This window comes from Apteryx mantelli, chromosome 3 (assembly GCF_036417845.1).
Source record: "Apteryx mantelli isolate bAptMan1 chromosome 3, bAptMan1.hap1, whole genome shotgun sequence".
Taxonomy (NCBI): Eukaryota; Metazoa; Chordata; class Aves; order Apterygiformes; family Apterygidae; genus Apteryx; species Apteryx mantelli.
The window spans coordinates 8,326,145-8,346,197 of NC_089980.1; the positions used below are offsets into that span (position 1 = coordinate 8,326,145).

General features: G+C 44.6%; 1 protein-coding gene across 2 annotated transcripts; it reads left to right on the plus strand.

Moving 5' to 3' along the window:
- Positions 1–146: 146 nt before the first annotated feature.
- Positions 147–18,143, plus strand: SNX5 (sorting nexin 5). Of its 2 annotated transcripts, none has more exons than XM_067292637.1 (13): positions 147–270; positions 9,392–9,496; positions 10,002–10,112; positions 10,717–10,838; positions 11,165–11,288; positions 11,907–12,002; positions 12,842–12,947; positions 13,039–13,114; positions 13,939–13,978; positions 14,064–14,150; positions 15,248–15,407; positions 16,149–16,234; positions 17,568–18,143. In XM_067292637.1, exons 1-13 carry the CDS (start codon positions 238–240, stop codon positions 17,613–17,615), a joined length of 1,194 nt encoding a protein of 397 aa, XP_067148738.1. In that variant the 5' UTR covers positions 147–237; the 3' UTR covers positions 17,616–18,143. The 2 variants fall into 2 exon arrangements, with proteins under 2 accessions (XP_067148738.1, XP_013809775.2); XM_013954321.2 differs by lacking the exon at positions 147–270 and adding an exon at positions 483–502.
- The last annotated feature ends 1,910 nt before the right edge of the window (positions 18,144–20,053 follow it).

Below are 20,053 nucleotides of genomic sequence, written 5' to 3' on the forward strand. Positions count from 1 at the left end.
GCAAGTCGCGCCGCGCCCTCACCCAAGATGGCTGCTGCCTCGCGGGGCCGGCCCCCGCGGGGACGAGCGCCCTGCCTCCGCCGGGAGCGGGCTGGGCGCAGGGGCTGCCGGGACGGCGGGGGTGTGCCGGTGGGGGTGTGCCGGCGGCGGCGTGAGGCGGCGGCGGCGGCTCCGCCCCGGGCTATATGAGGCGAGGCGGCGGGGCGGGAGGCGAGTGGCCGGTGGCGTCTGGGCGGCATGGCTTTGCTCCGGGGGGATGCGCAGAGCAAGGTGAGGGCGGCGGCCGCGACCGCTGCTGGGGCCTGGCGGGAGCGCGCTCGCGCGGACCGGACCGGACCGGACCGAACCGGCTCCGACCGGTCCGGACCGGGGCCGCGGCCGCCCTCGGGGTACGAGGAGGCCGCCGTGTGCCCCGTCCCCCGCCGGTGCCGCCTGGCCTCGGCGCCCCGGAGAGAAGGGGTCGGGGCGCAGCTGCCCGCGGGGGAGGAGGCGCCGCGGCAGGGTAGGGCGAGAAGGAGAGGGCAGGGCGCCGCCGCCGCCCGGCTGAGGGAGGCCTGGCTCCTCTCAAGGCAGAGCCGGCGAGGAGCTGGCTCGCGTCGGGAGCAGGGTGGTGAACGTGGCCCGGGAGCTGGGCCTGCTGGGGAGGGGGGGATGTGGGAGCCGGCCCTGCAGGACCTGTGGCTGGGTGCTAGCAGTCATGTGCCGGGGGCGTTTAAACTCGCTGCTCCCCGGTGGTGAGGTGCCTCGTCTGTCTGGCTTGAGCCTTCTCTATCGCGCGGCCTGTGTTAGTGAGGCTGTCAGCTTTCACTCTAACTGCGACTCCGCTTTCCTTTGGCTGTTGCAGCGACAGCTAACTTGCTCTTTCTCTGTGGTGGTGCCTTCCTAAGCCGAAGCCTTAATTGCCAAGGGGGGCTTATGTTGGGCTTTAGGGGTGTGGGGGGTGTTTTCCAATGTTAGTGCACTCAGATTTCTTGGAGGAAATGCAAATCAGATGCTGAAATGGGAACCTTGTGTACTGGTTAATGTGTGTGCAGGTATAGACTACTTAAAATCAGTTCTCGTGCTGGCCAAACTGCCTAGTTTAATCTACCTGCTCCTATTACCTTGAATAAAAGGTAAGGCATCCCTCTAACAACCTGTGCTCTGCCTGCTTGAACTCTCGTATTGCTGCATCTGAACATGAATTGAATTATCTGCCTTTTAAGAATACTGAGTGAAAGTCAGGCTTGCAGGACCTGCAAATGATGAGTGGAGGGAAAGGTAAGATGTCAGCTTTCTTGTAGCAATCAGTAACTCCATGAGTGTTAATGTGCCCTTTCCAACTTAGCAGACAGGAATATTGGGGGAGAGAGGAAAAAGTTCCCACTTTGAGGGCTGGAGTGGCTTTAAACTCTAACCCTAAATAGCCAAAGATTAACTAGCTTGTCTTGGGTAGTAGAGCTATCTTGAGATTCCAGCAGCTAGGGGGAGGATAGCAGTATTTTTATCTTGTCTGTTCCTGTTTAGGTAAGGAAACAGCAACATGGAACTGGTGTGTGGCCAGTAGATAAATCCTGTGCCCATAGAGGAGGCTTCATTAGGTTTTAACCTTGAGTGAGAATCATTGGTAAATATAAACAAAAAAAGTGACCCTGAGACAGCAAAGCAGAAGAGGTTCAGGATATGTAGGAAGAGGAAGGGAGGGTAGGGTAAAGGGGGATGTAAAGTGCAGTGGGAAAGACAGTGTAATCTGTCATGGGGAGGAAAAGGCACTTCAGAAAGTGAAGCAAGTAGTGGAACTGCCAAGATAACCTTGTGTAGATATACGGGTATTTCTTAAAATATCCCTGGCTTCTTAGTATTTTGCAAAATCAAGTCTGCAGTTAAACTGTTCTGGATCAAATGAGTATTGTAGCCTCAGCTCCTTAGAACAGTCAGTGGAAGGCAGAACATGAGATTATTTCTAATGTCACATCTGTCCTGATGTTTCTAATGTCCTGTCCGTGCAGAGTGCATGGCTTGTCATAAGCAGGAGCTCGCTAGTATAACTCTGGCTACTTTCTTTTCACTAAATTCTAGGAAATGTCTTACTTTCCTGTAAGTTTGGTCCAGAACTAATGCCATGAGAGAAAATATGCTTGATATGGGTAAAACTGAACAGTGGTTCTTGGCTCTAGACACCTTCTGCTAGGCTTCTCCTGGGAAGAATGTGGGCCAACCAAGTCTTGCTTTTGCATGCTGCTGGGTTCAAAATCAAGTAGGGAAATAAAGTGCTAGCAAAGTGAAAGCTATTGAATGGGCATAACCTACTATCCAGGGGCCAAAATCTCCATAAAGATGACTTGGCTCGTTAGGCTCACGTCACAATCTCAAATTCTCCAGCAGTGGAGATGAAGAGGTAGCCTAGTGAGATTGTATTGCTGAGACTTTCCAGTACCAGCTCCAGGCTTATTACAGTAGGTCTGCAAAACATTCTTGTAAATGCCAAGTGTGGCATAAGGATTTGTTCCTGTTGCACAGTTTCTATCTTTGCTGGGCCTACTTCATGTTACAGATGGGATATGGGCCAAAAGTGCTCTGCCATAGGCTGTGTTCTGCATGCAGATTGCTGTGGAAGAGTGGACTGGCCTGTGCTGTCACAACTATTGCTTGACTCCTTGAGAGCTGAGGAAACAGTGGACTTGGGTAGAGATGTCCTGTGTGCTGTCAGGTGGTGCCAAGTGAGCTAGGGTGGCCTCTAGCCTGTAAGAGAATGTGGAATCCTTGAATGCTGATAGTCTTCCCTGCAGCTCCCTCTGTTCATAGGGAGGTGTGTGACTCCACCTGATTTCTGTGGAGAAGGGTGCAGAGATCCCTGTGACAGCAGAGCTAAGCAACTAGCCCAGCTTACCACTGGCTGTGCAGTAACAGGTGCTCTAGCTATCGAGCCTGCCTTCTGCTCACTTGGTGAGGAATACCATTTGTGCTTGCCAAGTGTGATGCTACTAAACTGAGCTGTTATTTCCTGTGAATCTTTATTTCAAGCAAAGTAAGCCATTAAGTTACTGCAGTTCCACAGTCAAAAATCAAATCTGGGAAAGCATTTTCTACAGAGTAAGTAGCAATATGAAGATTGCATGCATGAGCCCTGTTCAATTTTCCTGGTTATATGCAACTCGGAGTGCTTCAGGACTGTTTCAGCTAAACTTAGAGTGTTAACAGCAAGTCTGTCATGAAGGCTGCAAAATCAAAGCTTCTCATCTGTATTGGTTACTTAGTGTGTGCATGCAGAGTACCTCCAGATATTTTTTTGATATCTTGATTAAGGAGGAGCTTGAGCTGCTTGTGCTGAATGACTGAAACATAGTTCTAGCAACTAATACCACTAGTATCTGCTGGCCAGATACTCTGAAAGGCTGCTGGTACACTTAAAAATGCAGCACTTTGGAGCTAAGAGCTCTATATCAACTGCCAGAGAACATCATGATCTTTTAGTGCTCTCCAGAGAGCATTTAAACTGGTTTAATTAGAAAAGCTGCTTTATGAAAACTGATGGATGCTGGTTAGTGGCAGATGTAATTAATGCTGAAGTCTCACTTGTGGCTGTTGCTTGAATGACAGTAGGAGGGTGCTCAGCAGGAGGAGAGTTGGTTAAAAGGTAGCTGACTACAAGCAGAATGCTCTGTGAAATGTTAAACCCCTGTAGAAGGAGTCCCTGCACCTTCTGGGAGTCGAGCATGTAAAAGATTACTGAGTTAATCAGTTTTTGAGAACAAATATAGATTCTTATTTCACTAGTAATGAAATGTTAAACACAGTTGCTTGTGCTGGCAGATTTATTGCTTAAAATGCAGAAGTAACATCCAGTTATCTAGAACTGATGCTAAAATTGCTAAGAGTGTACTTTAAAAGCAGCAGTTTAGGCCACTCAACAGAATTAAACTGCTGCTGTGGCTGAGGGCGTTTCCTACCACTGGGTGCTTGCATGCATGAAGACACATGCTTGCATTGGGTGAAGTCTGATCAGAAACTGAGGTCTAGCAAGTTGAAGCCTGGGGAGGTGATCATCACTGGATTATAGGTAGATGATCCAACTTAAATCTGTAGAGAAAAGCTAGTGCTGTCAAACTCTACCTGGATCAATCAGAGTAACACTCTGCCTGCTCTCAGCTCTCTCAGGCTTTCAGGTCAGGTGGTTATTTCAAGTGTCCTACTTAGTACCATAATACCTGTTTTTAAAAAAATGGACCATCTATCTTGGGAATGTTGCTTAGTCTTCTGGTCCTGATGCTAGAAACATTAATCAGTATGGTGGCTATCTGTTGTTCTGGATGGCTCTGCTTGATGTCTTGCTCTAATTTCCAGGTCAGGTAGTTTAAGTAGGAGTTATGGTGGACAGTGTGTCTTTACTGAACAGGAAAATGTTTCTTGAATCTTCAAGAAAGCCTGGGGATTCCTATGCAAGCCACTAAGGAGACAAGAGCCTAGGAATGAAAGGCATCAGGGCACCTGTAACAGTTGCTGTAGTCATTGAAAACCAGAAGCCTCTAAAGTGTTTTTGAGAGGGTGATGAGAGGTGAAAGTAGGGGCCCTGAGCTCAGTTTGGGTGGGAATTCAGGAGTCCCACCCACTTCTGCTGTTGCCCTCTCCTCACTCCCCAAGCTGCTCCAGGAGTTCTCATCCTCTACACCTCTTTGAGCACGTGTTGCAAGTAAGGAGTAATCTCTTGAGGAAGCTGCCGTGCTTTGATTACGTTTCTGGGTGAGGACTGGATTCTGGTAACTAGGATGCGGAACTTTAATTCTCTCGTGACCTCCCACTGCTTAGCGTGCAGGGAGGAAGTGATGACCTCCCAGCCGTGAGAGACAGCTCCAATATGAAAGGGCTACCAGGCATGGGAGGCCAGAGCTAAGACAGAGCATTTTCCTGAGAAGGTCTTTTCTTGGATCAGGTGGCTGCTGTGATAAAGGAACAAGCCTGGGGCCTGGAGATGAAAGTTTAATTCCCCTGCTCTGCATAGGCTTCATGTGACCATAAGCAAGTTGGTTTTTATTCCTGCTTATAAAATGAGTGTAGAAGGGCTGGCAGAGTAAAAGATCCTGAAAGATAATGAGCTAAATCCTGTAGGAGCAGGTGCTTATGCTGATCAAGGATTGGTGCAGAATGTCTGCTCTAGATGCTTACTGAGTTAGTGTCTTAGGGCTGATTAGGAGGGAGGCATCAGCTCCCTATTCAGTGGGGAAAGGCTCCGCCAGCAGTTTCTGTAGGGAAACAAAGCACTCTGTCCTCCCCAAGTCAGACGGTTTGAATGCCCTCTTTGTAGTCTGAGCCTTGCTGCTGTGGTTGTGTAATCCTAGATGTCTCCTGCCTGAAGTTACAAGCCCATGGTAACCTTCATAGGATTAGAGCAGACCGGTTGTTTTATGACCCTTTGTTTCATAGTTGGTGAAGACCAGGCTCCTGTAGAGTAGAGGTGAGAATCCTGTGCTGTCTCCCAACAGTAAGAGGCTTAATGTTTCAGTCTGCAGTGGTCTTTAAGCGTGATCCGAGACATGTACATTTACAGCAGAAGTTTGGTGCAGGAGAGGTGTTAGATTCCTTCAGCATATGGCTCCACATAGAATTGAGGCTGTCTTCAGAGCCCTTTACCTTGAGGGGTGCAATTCCACCCCTGTAACAGGGGTTTTCTTGACTCTTGTCCCAGTTCTGGGCCAGTCCCTCACTTTGGGCCATTTGTATAGTGCATACTGTTCTGAAGCATGCAGCTGAGGGCTGCTGCTTCCCAGTTGCTTCTGTAAAGATGACGCCCTGCTGGGGCAGCAAGTTCTCCTGCAGTAGCATTCCTGTGGACTGCTGAAGCTGTGGGTTACACATTCTTGCCCTACAGCCCCTGCAGTTTCTATGGCACTAGTGCAGGGAAGAAATGCCCAGGAAGCTCAGACTGCTTTAATCTGACAGTAGAAGTACCAGTTTATGTCCATACCTGCTTATCTCTTGTTCAGACAACTACTAGGCATAGAGAGGGAAGAGGATAATGTCTAATTACAGTTATTTTCTCTAACACTTAAATACTAAGAAAGCTCACAACTTCAGGACTGACTGTGTATAATCCTTTCCTTAGATTAGCTGAGAGGAAGCAGCTTCCTTTGGTTTATCATACTTTTCAGACTCGGCAGTTTGTATTGTTAGTGCTGCTGATCCTGTTTGGACAGTGAAGATAAGTAACTTCAAAATAGTGGGCTCTTAATGTTTTGCATCCTGCTTAAAGGGACTGTACCTCACTGCTTTGGCTACTAGTGTTATCTGCCTATCATAGCAGCTGGGAAACACTGAACAATTTACCTTTCATTCAGTTGGTAATAGCCAGCCAGCTGTGCTCCCAATTAATGTTTCAATGGTGGCCTTCTACCTATCTCTTTAGAGCTTGGATAGGGCAACTGCTGCCCCAACTAGTGTCAGTGATCTCTGAACCACATAGCTTTGCATTGTGCCATTTGTTCTGTGGCTTCCTATTGAGTTTCAGAATCATAGGCCTTTAGGGGGATATAACAAACTCCCCCATGGTGTGGCTGGAGGGAAGAAACTGTATGGTTGGAGTGCCTGTGGTTTTAGCGCTAAATCCATTCAAACCTGAGCACTGCCTGGACTGCTGGGAGGTGTGTTCCAGGGCATGCTCTGTAAGCTTGGCATCCTTGTTTGCTGCTGAGATGGTACCCAGAATGGGATTAAAGTCTTCTGTCCCATAGAAGTCAGAATGGGAAGCCCGGTGTGCTGTGTCCAAAGCCTTCCCATAATCATAAAGCTTAAAGGTGTATGTATATGTATCTTTTAGTCAAATAGTAAGAACCTTTTTTTTAGTGTGGTAAACCAGTGAACAGCTAGTATGCCACAGGGTAGAAACCTTTTTAATGTGACTGGAAGGATGGAAGGTGCAGTGACTTGGATATTTCTCACCAGTGCATGAGAGCTTGGGCAGAGATGATAATAGTAACCGTCAGTGATAGCAGGTGTCTAGCCAGGGGCAGGCTGGCAAGAGGCATATGAGTGATAGCCTGACAGCTGTGTCCTCTGCAGACAGTTAGAGACTTGTCTACCTGATCTGGATTGCAGTACGCAGATGGCTAGACTAGGGGGAGGGAATTTCTAAAGCTTTGGGGAGTGAAGTGTCACCTCTCAACAGTTCTTAAGCAGCTTTACAGAAGCTTAAAGCAGCATTCAAGCTATCTGTGTTATGGCAGAATTGCTCAGCGTGCTTTTGGGCTATTTGCTTGTGGTCTGACTTCTGTAATTCTTACTGTGGTTAGCAGGTGGTAGGTGCAGGCTCTTGGCTAGCGGAGTGTGTTTGCTGGTGTACTGCAGGGTGGTGAAACAAAATCAGTCGTGGCCCAGTTCTTTAGCTTTCTTTCCTGGGAATGTATTTGTAATTATCTCTAAAGAATAGCCTTGGGATTCAGCTGAACTCTGACAGTCACTTGCTCTTCAACAAACTTCCTGCTCTGTGACCTTGAGCTCTGGCAGTTCCCCCCCCTTATGCAGAAAGTAAGAATGATCTGTTGGGCTGTAACGTTGAAGTAAGGGCCTCTTAAAGAGCAGGCTCCATAGCACACAAAGAATCTAACATGGTAGGCTGAAGGTCTTGCCTGCTTCCAGAATACAAATTCCTGAAGCTGACTATCACTAGTGTCTATTAGCTTTTCAAAACCCATTCCTCTTTATCTAGGCAAATGTAGCTACTTGAAGTAAGAACTGGTTGCATGCATTCATCTCTTGCTTTGTACTCTGTGCTGGATATGCCTTAACTCCTCTGCTCACTTCTGAGGCCTTATAGGGTATTGAAGCTGTTTGTCTTAGACAGTTGGGTAGAAGCTGTGAAGTACTGCTTGTACTTGCCAAAGGAAGCTCGAATCGTAGACTGGAGGCAGAAATGGGCTAGCAGCTATGCTGAATCTTATTGCTCATGAGCTCAACCTGGCTGCTTCTGTGGCTTCCCGCAATAGGGGGGCGTACTGAGCACCAGGGCCTAACTTGCATTGAGTCTGAAAGCACTGTCCTTGTAAGGAATATCTGCAGGGCTATGACTCAAGGATCTTAGTGGTGTACAGCCTCTTCAACTGAGAAAGCTGTCCCACTGCTTAGAAAAGTTTAAGTACAGTTAAAACTATACTCTGGATTTAAACTGTTGGAATAAAGAAATTCACCTCCCTCCGCCCACCTCAAAAGGTGTGTGTGGTGGGGGAAGAAGCTGGCTCTTTTCAATGCCTCTGACGCCTAAAACTGCAAAGGCAAGTCTGGTCTATATTGAACCTGGAGTGCTCTGCGGTCTCCTGTGAAGGATGCTTGACATAACATGCTCACGAACCTCTCCTAGCTACTCTAACTGGAGGCAGATACCATTAAAATGTTGCCAGGCACAGCTTTGTCTAGGAAAGATAAGACCTGATTTTAGGAGAGGATGTGACTTGCAGTTACAAGAAAGCGTAAAAAGCTCTTGTAAAGCACAGCTCAGATATCAAGAGGCTAGTTTATGTACCTGACAGGCAGCAACTGATCTTTACTTCAGTTTACTGGGGCTTTCTTAAAACAAAAGTTTTCTAGCAGCAGTGAGTAACACTCTGCCTGATAACATGAAAATAAGATTAATATATGCAGTGTTAGTGCCACAATATACTTGGATTTTCAGTGCTGTTCATGGCAGACAGTTTTTTGGCTTTTTAATCCTTTATAGAAGCCTAAAGAGAAGATTCATGAGACTGTCATATTTTGCTGAGACTGGAAAGAATGTAGCCTTTGCAGTTGACAAAACAACTACTGGAAATGATATGGTGGGACTTGGTTTCATGTACAGCAGTGCTGGGAGATCAGAATGGCAGTGGTGACCGAGCTGGGCTTGAGGGGAGGTACCAGGCTCTTGCCTGTAGTAGATAAAAGCACTTAAGTTCATCTTGCTGTAGATTCAAACACAGCTGTCTGGCCTAATGATGAGGACGCTTATTGCAAAACTATGTTTTTAAGAGCTGTTCCTCAACATCTTGTAGAGGCAAAGGATAATGAAGAGAGCTGTTAGGGTTGTTACTTTCTTCAAAATGGCATGCTAGGCTTTGGCTTGATGTGCTCCAAGGAAACAAGCTGAAGGACTGGTAGAAGGGATGCTATTCTCTAGAAGGGCTTCACAAATACCTCTAGTATGATCTCTAAATATTAATTGGTTCTTCAATCTTTGAGCTAACAATCCTTTTTCCTTGTGTTTGGAAGGGAAGGCTTGTAGCAGTGGCATGCAGGTAGGGTTAAGGCTGTCATAATTTTCAACACATGCTGTTCCTGGAGGTGTTGGTCTAGTGCAATGTGATTCTCACTGGCAGAACTGATCATCAGTCTAGCTTGACTAAACTTACTTGATGTCTGACTAAGGCTTATACTGTGAATTCTGTTGCAGCTGAGGTCTGTATCTGTAGACCTGAATGTTGATCCTTCTCTCCAAATTGATATACCAGATGCCCTGAGTGAAAAGGACAGAGTGAAGTTCACTGTACATACGAAGGTAAGATTGTGGGGAAGAAAACGGTGTTCATACACAGATTACTTGTGTAACATGTTTGTGTATTACATATACCAGCAAAGATCAACCTGACAGTGAAGAAAATCTAACCCCAATTAGATGGAGCTATTCCACTTAAAGGTGGCCTGAGGGTATATGTGCAGAAACTGGATTTCCTGACTTGAATCCTCTCTAAATAGAGAAGGTAGCTGATACACTAGTTTGACTTTACTAAGGAGTCTTAGCTTGAGACCAGAAGGATGGGGAGGAGGGGGAAGTCAGCTACGGTAAAACTTCACTAAGTGATGTGCATTAACAGTGTTCTACAACAGTGTCTTTTCTTTAAATAGTCTTTGTAGTAGTAAGGTTCTTGAGTGAGTGCCAGCTCAGCTAAAAGGGAGTAGGCAAGGCTCTTACTAAGCAAAATAGCTTGCTTTGGAAATGGACAGAACTGCTTCTAAAAGCACTAATTTAAAAAACAGTAGGGCTTCTATATCTTCTCTTCCAGACTACGCTGCCAGCTTTTCAAAATCCTGAGTTTTCAGTTACAAGGCAGCATGAAGACTTTGTATGGCTGCATGATACGCTCACTGAAACCGAAGAGTATGCAGGGCTCATTGTAAGTGCTTTATTTTATTTTTTTTTAAAAACAACTCTTAAACAGAATACCATGATGATTTAGAGTGGAAACTAGTAAGGACATGAAGTCTGTTTTTACCAATGCTACTAGTGTTTCATGATTTGGATATTCCCTATGCTGCTTTTTGTGCTGACAGTTTCCCTAGTTCCCAAACAGCTTCAGCGATGTGGCTCTGTATTAACTTTAGTTTGGCTGGGATCAGCAGAAAGCCTAGAGGGTCTGAAAGTCCTCAGCTCCATGCCGATATCGATATCTGCCTGAAGGTGACAAGTGAACTACTCTATTAATCTCTTTTCTCTCCTGCCAGGACTTCTCAGGAGGCTCTGTGGGCTGCAGAGGACAGCTGGCTAGGGGGTGAATAGTAGAAGCTATTCCTCTGGGTTGGTTTCACTCCTGGGGGAGCTGCACAGAGCTGGGAGGGGAGATAAGGTGCCTAGACTTCAATATGCCTGTAGATTTTCTGGGTGCAGAGCCTTGCTGGCTTGACATGACCAGGTCAAAGGGGCTCCTTCCAGAGAAGGCTAGGAGAAACTGGAAAACCTTGTGGTTGCTAAAAATTATCATTAACCACTTCTTTGGCTAGATACCTCCAGCACCTTCAAAGCCTGACTTCGATGGTCCCAGAGAGAAGATGCAGAAGCTAGGGGAAGGTGAAGTGTCTATGACAAAAGAGGAGTTTGCCAAAATGAAGCAAGAGCTAGAAGCGTGAGTAGAATATGAATCTACTGCTAAAAACTGTGCTTAGAGAGGCCTCCTGAGAGCCAATTTGGTGCTAACTGCTGTTGAGTGTGACTGTTTTGATGGGTATCTGCCCCTGCAATCTTCTGTAAAAAGTTGGAACTGGGGAATTGCCAAAAGTTTTTCCCAAACTGTAGAAAACTTCCCAGCCAAAGAGATTGGAAATAGCTTTTCTATCACCAGCTAGCCATTTCAGAAGCACACTGTTGCTTTAAACTTACCCAGGGAAAATATTCAATGCTTAGTATGTTGAAGAAAACAGTACAGAAGGGATCTGTCTGTTCTCCTTTCAGTGAATACCTTGCTGTCTTCAAGAAGACTGTATCATCACATGAAATCTTCCTTCAGCGGATTTCTTCTCACCCTGTGCTCAGCAAAGATCGCAATTTTCATGTTTTCTTGGAGTATGACCAGGATGTAAGGCATTCTTTTTTTTTTTTAAGTAAGGCAAGGTGTTAGGAGTGCTGTCACTCTTCTGTGCACAGTTAGAATGTTATGTACATCTACATGCAGTGTCAGTAGGTAGATATTGCCAGTACTTGTGAGATGATTAAGGGAGGAAAGCCTGTCTTGAGAGGATGCTATAAATCTCATAACAGGACTTTTTTAGAGCACTAAGACAACTTCCTATGTCCTGATATGTTGGGAACAAGTATGGTTCAGATAGACCTGTGCTGTCTGCACCATCCTTAAAATGGAAGAATGGAGGTGTATTGAAGTGGATACTAATCTTTCTCGTGCCACACCCCATGATGAGTGATGGATGCTGATACAAGATGCATCAGAAGAAGCTGAGCTGTTTCTGGAAATAGAAAAGACATCTCTAGCACAGAACAGTTGAACTTCCAGTAAAACCATCTGTTACATTACAAGAGCCATCTTTTGCCCAACTTTGGGGTGGGAGTATCTTGGAGAGCAATTTAGCTGCTTTATGTGCTGGGTATAAATGACATTGCTACACTGCAAATGTTACAGTAGTCACTCCCCCCCCCCCCCCCCGATGACTTTAAAGCTGTGTTGATTTCTATGTTCTAGCTAAGTGTTCGGAGGAAAAACACCAAAGAGATGTTTGGTGGCTTTTTAAAAAGTGTGGTAAAGAGCGCTGATGAAGTCCTCTTCTCTGGAGTCAAGGTGAGGTTGTGTGACTACTTGTTCACCCTAATCCTGATTGTTTCTGAGAGGTTAGCTACATCTGCTGCAGGCTTGATGTGCATGAGGCTGTCTAATTGTTGCTGACCTTCCTTGTTACTACTGCTCCAAGCTGGGTGGAGTAGCTTATATTAATCTTGACCTCTCTGGAACCAAATGGGAGACATGGAAGCTACAGGCTTAAAACTTTAGTGTGCATTCAGTTTCTGCTGGACATCCAAGAGTTGCCTTGACACCTGATTCTGGTGGGGAGGAAAGGAATTGAACTTTCCACAAATGTGCTCATGGCTTCTGTCTACTTGAGTTCTGAGCAAACATGATTTATGGGTTTCTACTTGCCCTAGATAAAATCAGATACCAAGGGCTCCTGCCACTGGTCTAGCTTCAGTTCTTCTATTCTGCCATGGTAGGTCTTTCTAATAGACTTGCTCTCCTAAAACATTAAAGTACGTATAATGTTTGGTGTGGATGTGAAACAACCTTGTGAACTGTTTACTGCTTAGCCACCATGCTACAGCAGGCCTGGGAAATAAAGTTCCAGCAGTATGTAGCCCCAAAGGCTCTCTATCAGCTTGCTGGTTGATTCATAGACTGAGCCTGCAGCACTGAATAGCTGAGGGTCAAATCCCTCTTCATTGTGAAGAAGAAACTTGCCAAATGGCTTGAAACTTGTCAGGGTCTTGAACTCTGCTCTTCAGTAGAAATTTGACAGGCAGTATACTTGGGTGGCTAAGGTTGTATCTTTGGACCCTTCTCTAAATAAGGAAGAGCCTGTATTCTGCAGTAATGCAACTGACCTAATAGATCATACTCTCTTTCAGGAAGTAGAGGACTTTTTTGAGCAAGAGAAGACTTTTCTTGTTAACTACTACAACAGAATCAAGGATGCATGTGCAAAAGCAGATAAGATGACAAGATCTCATAAAAGTGAATCTTTTCAAAGACCTTTCTAAAGACCTACAGTCTTGCTGGTTGTTGGTGTTTTCTGTAGCCTGAAAGTCTTGTCTTGTTCTTGCAGATGTTGCAGATGACTATATTTATGCTTCAGCTTGTTTGAACAGCCTGGCATTAGAAGAACCTACAGTTATCAAAAGGTAAGCAATTCTACTAACTGTTCATAAGCATATCCTGAGTGTGGGTATATTAAGTTCCTTCTGTAAATTTCAAGGGATTGGGTTAGAGCTGGTTTGAATTTCTTTAACTGCATGCAAATTGCATTGAAACTCTTTCCTCTGCTACTGGTGTGGCAGGCCTAATAACTATTGACTGTTTCTGACTCTTAACTAATTGATCTCTTGCCACTTGTGCCCTAGAACTCCTGACCTGAACCATATTGCTTATGCAAAGCTCCTTCTAAACAGACTCCCCCCACCCCAAACTTCATTCAGGTTACAAACTCCGAGTGAATATCGGAGAAGGGGGTTAAGCATCTGTTCTAATGTGCTGCTAAATAAGCTGACGTGCAGCTTACATTAGGTATGGGTTATCTTATGGACTAGTAGGTTTTTCAACCTATGGAAACCTATTCACCTGTTCTAAGGTGAATTCTTCTGCCTCTAAATTTTGCTGTTAGTGAGGCCTTGTGTACACACAGTTTGCAGTTGAATAAAATGATGGTCTGCCCTTGGAGGGGAGTAGTGGTGGGAGATTCTTTGCAAGACCATTATGTTCTAGAGGTCAGAGGATTTTACTTTAAATGATGTCCAGCTGCTCAACTATACTAGGCTGGCCTGGAATCCAGCACCTCTTGCGTTAAACCTTTTGTCTAAGTCTCTGTCTAGACCCTAGTTCTTTGCAATCCCTTGTCTGGATCTATATGCAGGAACAAACTCCAACCTTCAGCTTCTTGGCTTCCTGCTAGTTGAACCTGGGGTTCATCACGCTGGGGAAATACCTAAAATCTATGTGCTTTTTCTAGGTACTTGTTGAAAGTTGCTGAGCTCTTTGAGAAACTCAGGGTAAGGAAAACAACTTAACCAAAAAAAACCCCCCTTGAATCTTACTGTCTCCTGTTACATACCTGCTATCTAATCTGTCCTGCAGAAGGTAGAGAGTAGAGTTTCATCTGATGAAGACTTAAAACTCTCTGAACTGTTGAGATACTACATGCTCAATATAGAAGCTGCTAAGGTGAGAGTTGTTTTCCTTTTGAAGCTTAGTTTTATTATGGGCATCATGACTCACTACAGCAGTCCTTATGCCCTTTAAGACAAGAAGGGGGACCCTTTTCCTTTCAGAGAAACCTGGCCCTCATGAACAACAGCAGAATGTGGAAAGCTACATATTGGCCAGCTGCAGTCCAGTCAGCTTAGCTCTGAAAAAGCCATTCTCTATCTGGGCAGTTTACATTTGGCACATAGGGGAATCTAACGAAGTTTTTTTTTCTTCCTCTCTAAGTTACAGCCACCTGAGTTTGAGGCTTCCAGCAGTGTCCTAACCCTTACCCTGCTTGAATACTCATGACTCAGTAAAGCTACTGATGACTAAATAAAAATTCTGGAGTAAATCCAAGCTGCTATATATTCTTTAGCATGGATTTGCAATAACATATGAAGGTGGTTGTATTTCCAACAAGGGCTTGATACATGATGTGACCGCAAAAAAACTTCCCAGCAACTCTGTTCCTCTAATCAATACTTAATTTGGCAAAGGGATGACTGAGATATGGTTAGGTATAATCTGATAGTCCTTTTATCCAAAGTAGGGTCTCTAATGTTGTGTACCCTGGAACATGCTGTATAGACTGTTTGCTGTATTGCCATTTAGGTATCAAGACTGGACTGCCTCTAGATTGGCATCAGCACTGATATCTGAACTGTTTCTCATATCTATGTTAATACAATATTTCAAACTGCCAGATCTTCAAGGCATGGCAATGTATCCCTTGTTCAAAGCAGACTGAGGGAATTCAGAAAACTGTTGCTTCTTAGTGGGGAGGTCTTCCTTATAGAAGGATGAAGCTATTCTAAGGGAAGAAGTGATGCCTACAGTAGCCCTAATAAGTACTTTCTTGACTAAAGTACAAATGACTGTCATAAACACTTGATACTGCACTGGCAAAGGCTGCTGTTGACACACTAATAGTATGACAAGTTATAGTTTCTTGGAAGAAACAATATCTGGTGCTATAAAAAGTGAAACCTCCTCCTGCTAAAGTAGTTGTAACCTCAGTTTGAGAAGTACTCCTCCTACAGGTTGTATGATGCGTTATTCCTGTCTACTTTCAGGATCTTCTGTACAGACGTACCAGGGCTCTTGTTGACTATGAGAACTCAAACAAAGCTCTAGACAAAGCCAGACTAAAGAGCAAGGATGTCAGGCTGGCTGAGGCACATCAACAGGATTGTTGCCAGAAGTTTGAAAAGATTTCAGAATCTGCAAAACAAGGTAAAGCAAACTTAGCTGTACCTCTGCTGAAGGGAGATCTTAATGCAATCCTGGTCTCCATCTGACTTAACTGCTGGAGTCTTCTAAACACTCCTCTGAAGCGAGCAGTTGGGATATACCAGGGACAGTATATAGTTGCACGCATGTTGCAGGCATTAGTGCTTCAGTGCACACAAGCATCAGCACTAGATCAACCTTGAGCATAAGCCCCTATTATTTGCTTTCCAGCCTGAGCTCTTGTTCTTGGCCTCCACCTGAAGGTAACTAATCAGTCTTCTGATCCTCTCGAATAGAATGGTGCAAACAGGCTTTTTCTGTCCCAGTATAGCTGAATGCCTAATACCAGGTTTCAAACACTGGTTCTTAGATGTCTTTGGCAAGCATAAAATAGAGGATACATACTTTCATGTTACACTTCCTGCTTCTCTCTTACTATTCTTGGATTGGAAGTGCTCCAACTTCTCGCTAAGTTTGTATGGACTCCTTCTGTCATATTCTAGTTGTCCTGTTTGGTAAAGACAATGGTTTTGTAGGAAGCTGCCTGTTTCTTCTCCAAGATAGCAGAGCCATGTGATACAGTTTCTGGCTGGAAACAGTAAGACTAGCTTTTGAACCTCTTTGGTCAAATGCTGTAACTACAGAACTGCACAACAAAACTCCTGAAACACAAGGGCATAACCAAAACTTCAATCACTACCTTGTACAGTTGTCTTATCTTAGCCTGTTCTTTCTTCCCTACAGAACTGATGAGCTTCAAACAGAAGAGAATAGCAGCTTTCCGCAAAAACCTAATTGAAATGGCAGAACTGGAAATAAAACATGCAAAGGTGTGTGGTTTTTTTAGCCTAAACAGGCATAGCATGACTTGAGAAAAATGACTAATGTGCAACTTAAGACTTGGTGGGTTCCCTTTAGAGCTAGGAAATATAAAATAGAATGGCCTGGCTCACTAGCTGAGATGAGAAGAGAAGAAGAAAAAAGTGAAAAGCTGTAGGTATAGTATGTACAAAGAACAAGTGCTGACAGTCTCACCTGTTCTGTACAGAAAGTCTGTTTTCAGTCTGTCATTTCTAGGTCACTAGCCTATTGCACTACAAATCCCTGGAGCAGTCTCCCCAATTTTGCAAGTAGTGCATAATATCCTCTCGTCTAACTTCCCATTGTGGAACCCCAACTGTGGGGTGACTCCTGAGTCTGGAAGGGAAATACTGCCTCAAGCATTCCCCCAAAGTGCTGTTCCCTTGCAGCTTTTGATCTAGCTGGCCACCATTCTTGCCTGGCTTATCAGCAATGGGGTGTCCTTGGGCTGCTGGGGGAGATATTGGCTTGTAGGCCTGTCATGAGGCTTCTGCCAAGCTGTGGTGGGCAGGATGGAAGTAGATCAGGGAGGTCGCATCATGTACTGCCAGTTTAATCCAGGAAAGTGTACACCAGTTACAGGGTCTGCTATTTTAGGGTAGAGAACAAGGCAGGAAGCCTCAGGAAGGGGTAACCCTGCATCCTCAGCTACAGAGGCCACCATATCTCTTGGGTAAATTGCCTAGCATGTACCTATGGGAAGGGAAAGCTTCTGAATCTAGATGCTTGTATTTATCAGGACTGAAAGACTGATTGCTTCCAGATGGAGTGGGATGGGATACAGGTGCTCACACTTGTGTCACTTGCATTATATGCAGTCAGTTATTCAGCCATAATGCAGGGACTGGCAACTCTCAGGAACATGTCTGAGACTTGAGCTCTGCTCAGCTGCTTCTTTGGAGAAGAAAAGGCTAGTTTTCCACTTTGAGCTCTGGTCTCCCAGGACTTCATTACAGGTAGCTACTTCAGTGCTAGGCTTAAATGTGGCATAAAGGCTTGACAATGCTACTTGGTTTGTGGCCCACTTAAAAAATAAATAATACTCTTGTCTCTTTCCCCTCTTCCTTCCCGCGAACAAAGTCGGGTAGGCTTGTGTGAGGGGTAGACTGGAAACTGTATGACCTGCTTTTGACACTTACTGCTTGAATGCTTGCCTGTGGAGTATAACTTCTTTAGTACTGTCACTGCCACAGGCTACAAAATCCTGGGAGGGGCCTACTATTTTGAGATCTTGTTCCTTTTGTGGTGGGCAGGGTTTAGATCAGTCATACTCATCTGAAATTAATTCTCTTCCTTTTTCAGAACAATGTCTCTCTCCTGCAAAGCTGTATTGATCTGTTCAAGAACTAAGGCGCCTTATTCTGAGAATGTGAAAAAAGCATCAATTGCACTCAATGGCCAGGGGAAACTTATTGGCTTGATTTTCATTAGCTTAAAAATAAATATTGTCATTGAGAATCTGTTTGACTAATACTTAACTATGTTGATAGTGATGTATTGGCTTTATTGGTATAAATGAGAGCTGAATTGCATATGAATTATCTGGATGTAGCTAACATCCTGTTTGGCTGATAACTCAAAATGAGTCAACTGTAAGAAATCAATTTGCTGTTGACTGACTCTTCATCTAGTAGAAGGCATTTTCTGAGAACTCCCCTTTTGAAGGGTCATAAAGCAATCTGTCTCTTCATAGCCCTGATACATTTGAAACTTGCAAGTGGGAATGGCTTGTATAAATCTAGTAATTTTATAAAGTAAATATCTTAACATTCCACTTCACAGACAGATTTCTACTACAGTATATTTTGAATTTCTATAAGTACCTTTGGTATTTGTACACTTGGGCAATACAGCAAATAAAGATGTCTGATACTACAAGCTATTGCTCTATCACAAGACTTTGTGTGGGATGTAAAATAGCAAACTGAGGCTTTGGGCACAGAATTATTATCATGAATTACTCATCACCTGGGGCTCTTCACTGTGAACATGAAGCATCTCTGACTCAATAGGATTGCTCTTGGAAGGAGTGTTGATGTGAAATATGGGGGAATTGGCTCATGCTGCTGTTTCTGAGTAGCTGTCTTAAGCTGTTATTTGCTATATGTTACGCACCAGGAAAACCAAAGCTCTCTGAAACATTAAATTGAAATGTCTAAAGGGGTTAGGCTCTTTCAGACTGATTTACAATGCTTTGTATTTTTGTCGATCTGGATGCTTTCTGCTAGCAACCAGTGACTGTTTAAGTTTCAGGCAAGAGTTGTACTTTAAGACTTATCTTCCATTCAAGCTCAACCTCTTTAAATTTAGTGAGGCCAACTACTGTAGTTCAGGCAACTTAATGTGAAAGCTTCAATATCACCTTTCTACAGTCTGGCCAGTTTCTGGCATACATGGATGTAGCTTGGTTGGCCATACCCTTCTAAAGGCTGCTTTTTGTGGAGTAAGAAGAGCATCCAAGCCTTGCACCAGTCTCTTGTGACTAAGCTTCTGGTCATGCTTAAAATGGACTGTATGGCTGTGCTCTGGACAAACTGCCTGGAGCAGCCCCAACTGCAGAAGCTCTGAGAATGGGCAGCTCAAAGGCAGTACTGAAGGGCTGTTAAGGGGTTTACTTTTCCATAACTCTCAATGCTTTATTTTTAGAACCCCTGAAAACTCTGCTGCAGGATGGACAGGCTGCTGAGAGCTGCACAGTCTAGCTCAAAAAGGCCTTGGCTCTGTCACCTTTTAATTTCCTTTGACAGGAACAGTATCAAGTAGTGGGTGGTCTGGTTTCTGGAGTTCATGCTCTGCCTCTGGCCAAATATCACTTCAGCAGCAGCCATATAAGCATATTGCTTGTGGGTATCTGGCCCATATATAGGACAGGGTTGGTACATAACACTGCTATCACCCGTGACAAGCACATGTCATGTAAACTCTTCTAGCTACTTGTCCTTGGACAATTAGTGGTCTTGAGCTTGATGCATTCATGCTGGTGAAGCTTTGGCGTTTCCAAAAAATGTCCTCTCTGCCTTTGCCCTCACTGTTGGCTGCCTCATTCTGCACAAGAGCACACTAAGTATTCCAGGCTCTGGTGGCTGTGGCTCAGGAAAGCCATGGATGTTTCATGCCCTTTTTGCACATATGGCATATGGAGTAGGGAAGCATCCTCTTGTTTTTGCTGCTTTACAGTAAAATGCAGTGTTTACAGTGGATCTCTCTAAACCTAGCTCTTAAGAGCCAGAGCATCTTTGTGAATCCAAGTCAGTAGCAAGAAATGTGCAGGTACTACCGACCTGCCTTTATGCTGAATCTGAAGAAGCTGGGCTTTCAACAAGGTGATCCAAAACTACTTATGCTACAGGCTTACTTTCAGAAGAAGGCTGCAGATAGTATCAACATGAGAAACAGCATTTTGAATCCTGACTCCAGGAGTGTTCTAGGCTGTTCTCAACTTCATGTGCTACTGGTAGCTATGTGCTTGAAACTTGAAGCAAGAAAGCTTTTTATTCTTTTGGAGTGTTTTCATGAGATGGGTGGCTCTAGGTTGGTTTGCACTCTAAATTCTTGTCATAGCCTGACTCAGATTAAAATATTAATTTGATCAGATTCTAAGTGTCTTCTGCATACTTTCAGTGGGTGTAACTACAGTTTTGTCCAGATGTTGTAGTTATAGTTAATTCATAATGACTGCAAAAAGCTGTAGCTCTAAAGCAGTCTTTGCCAGTAACTTGCTGTGAAGGAAGTTGTTTTGCATCAGATATGCCAGCAGAGTGCATTGTGGTCAGCTTCAATGTCTGAAA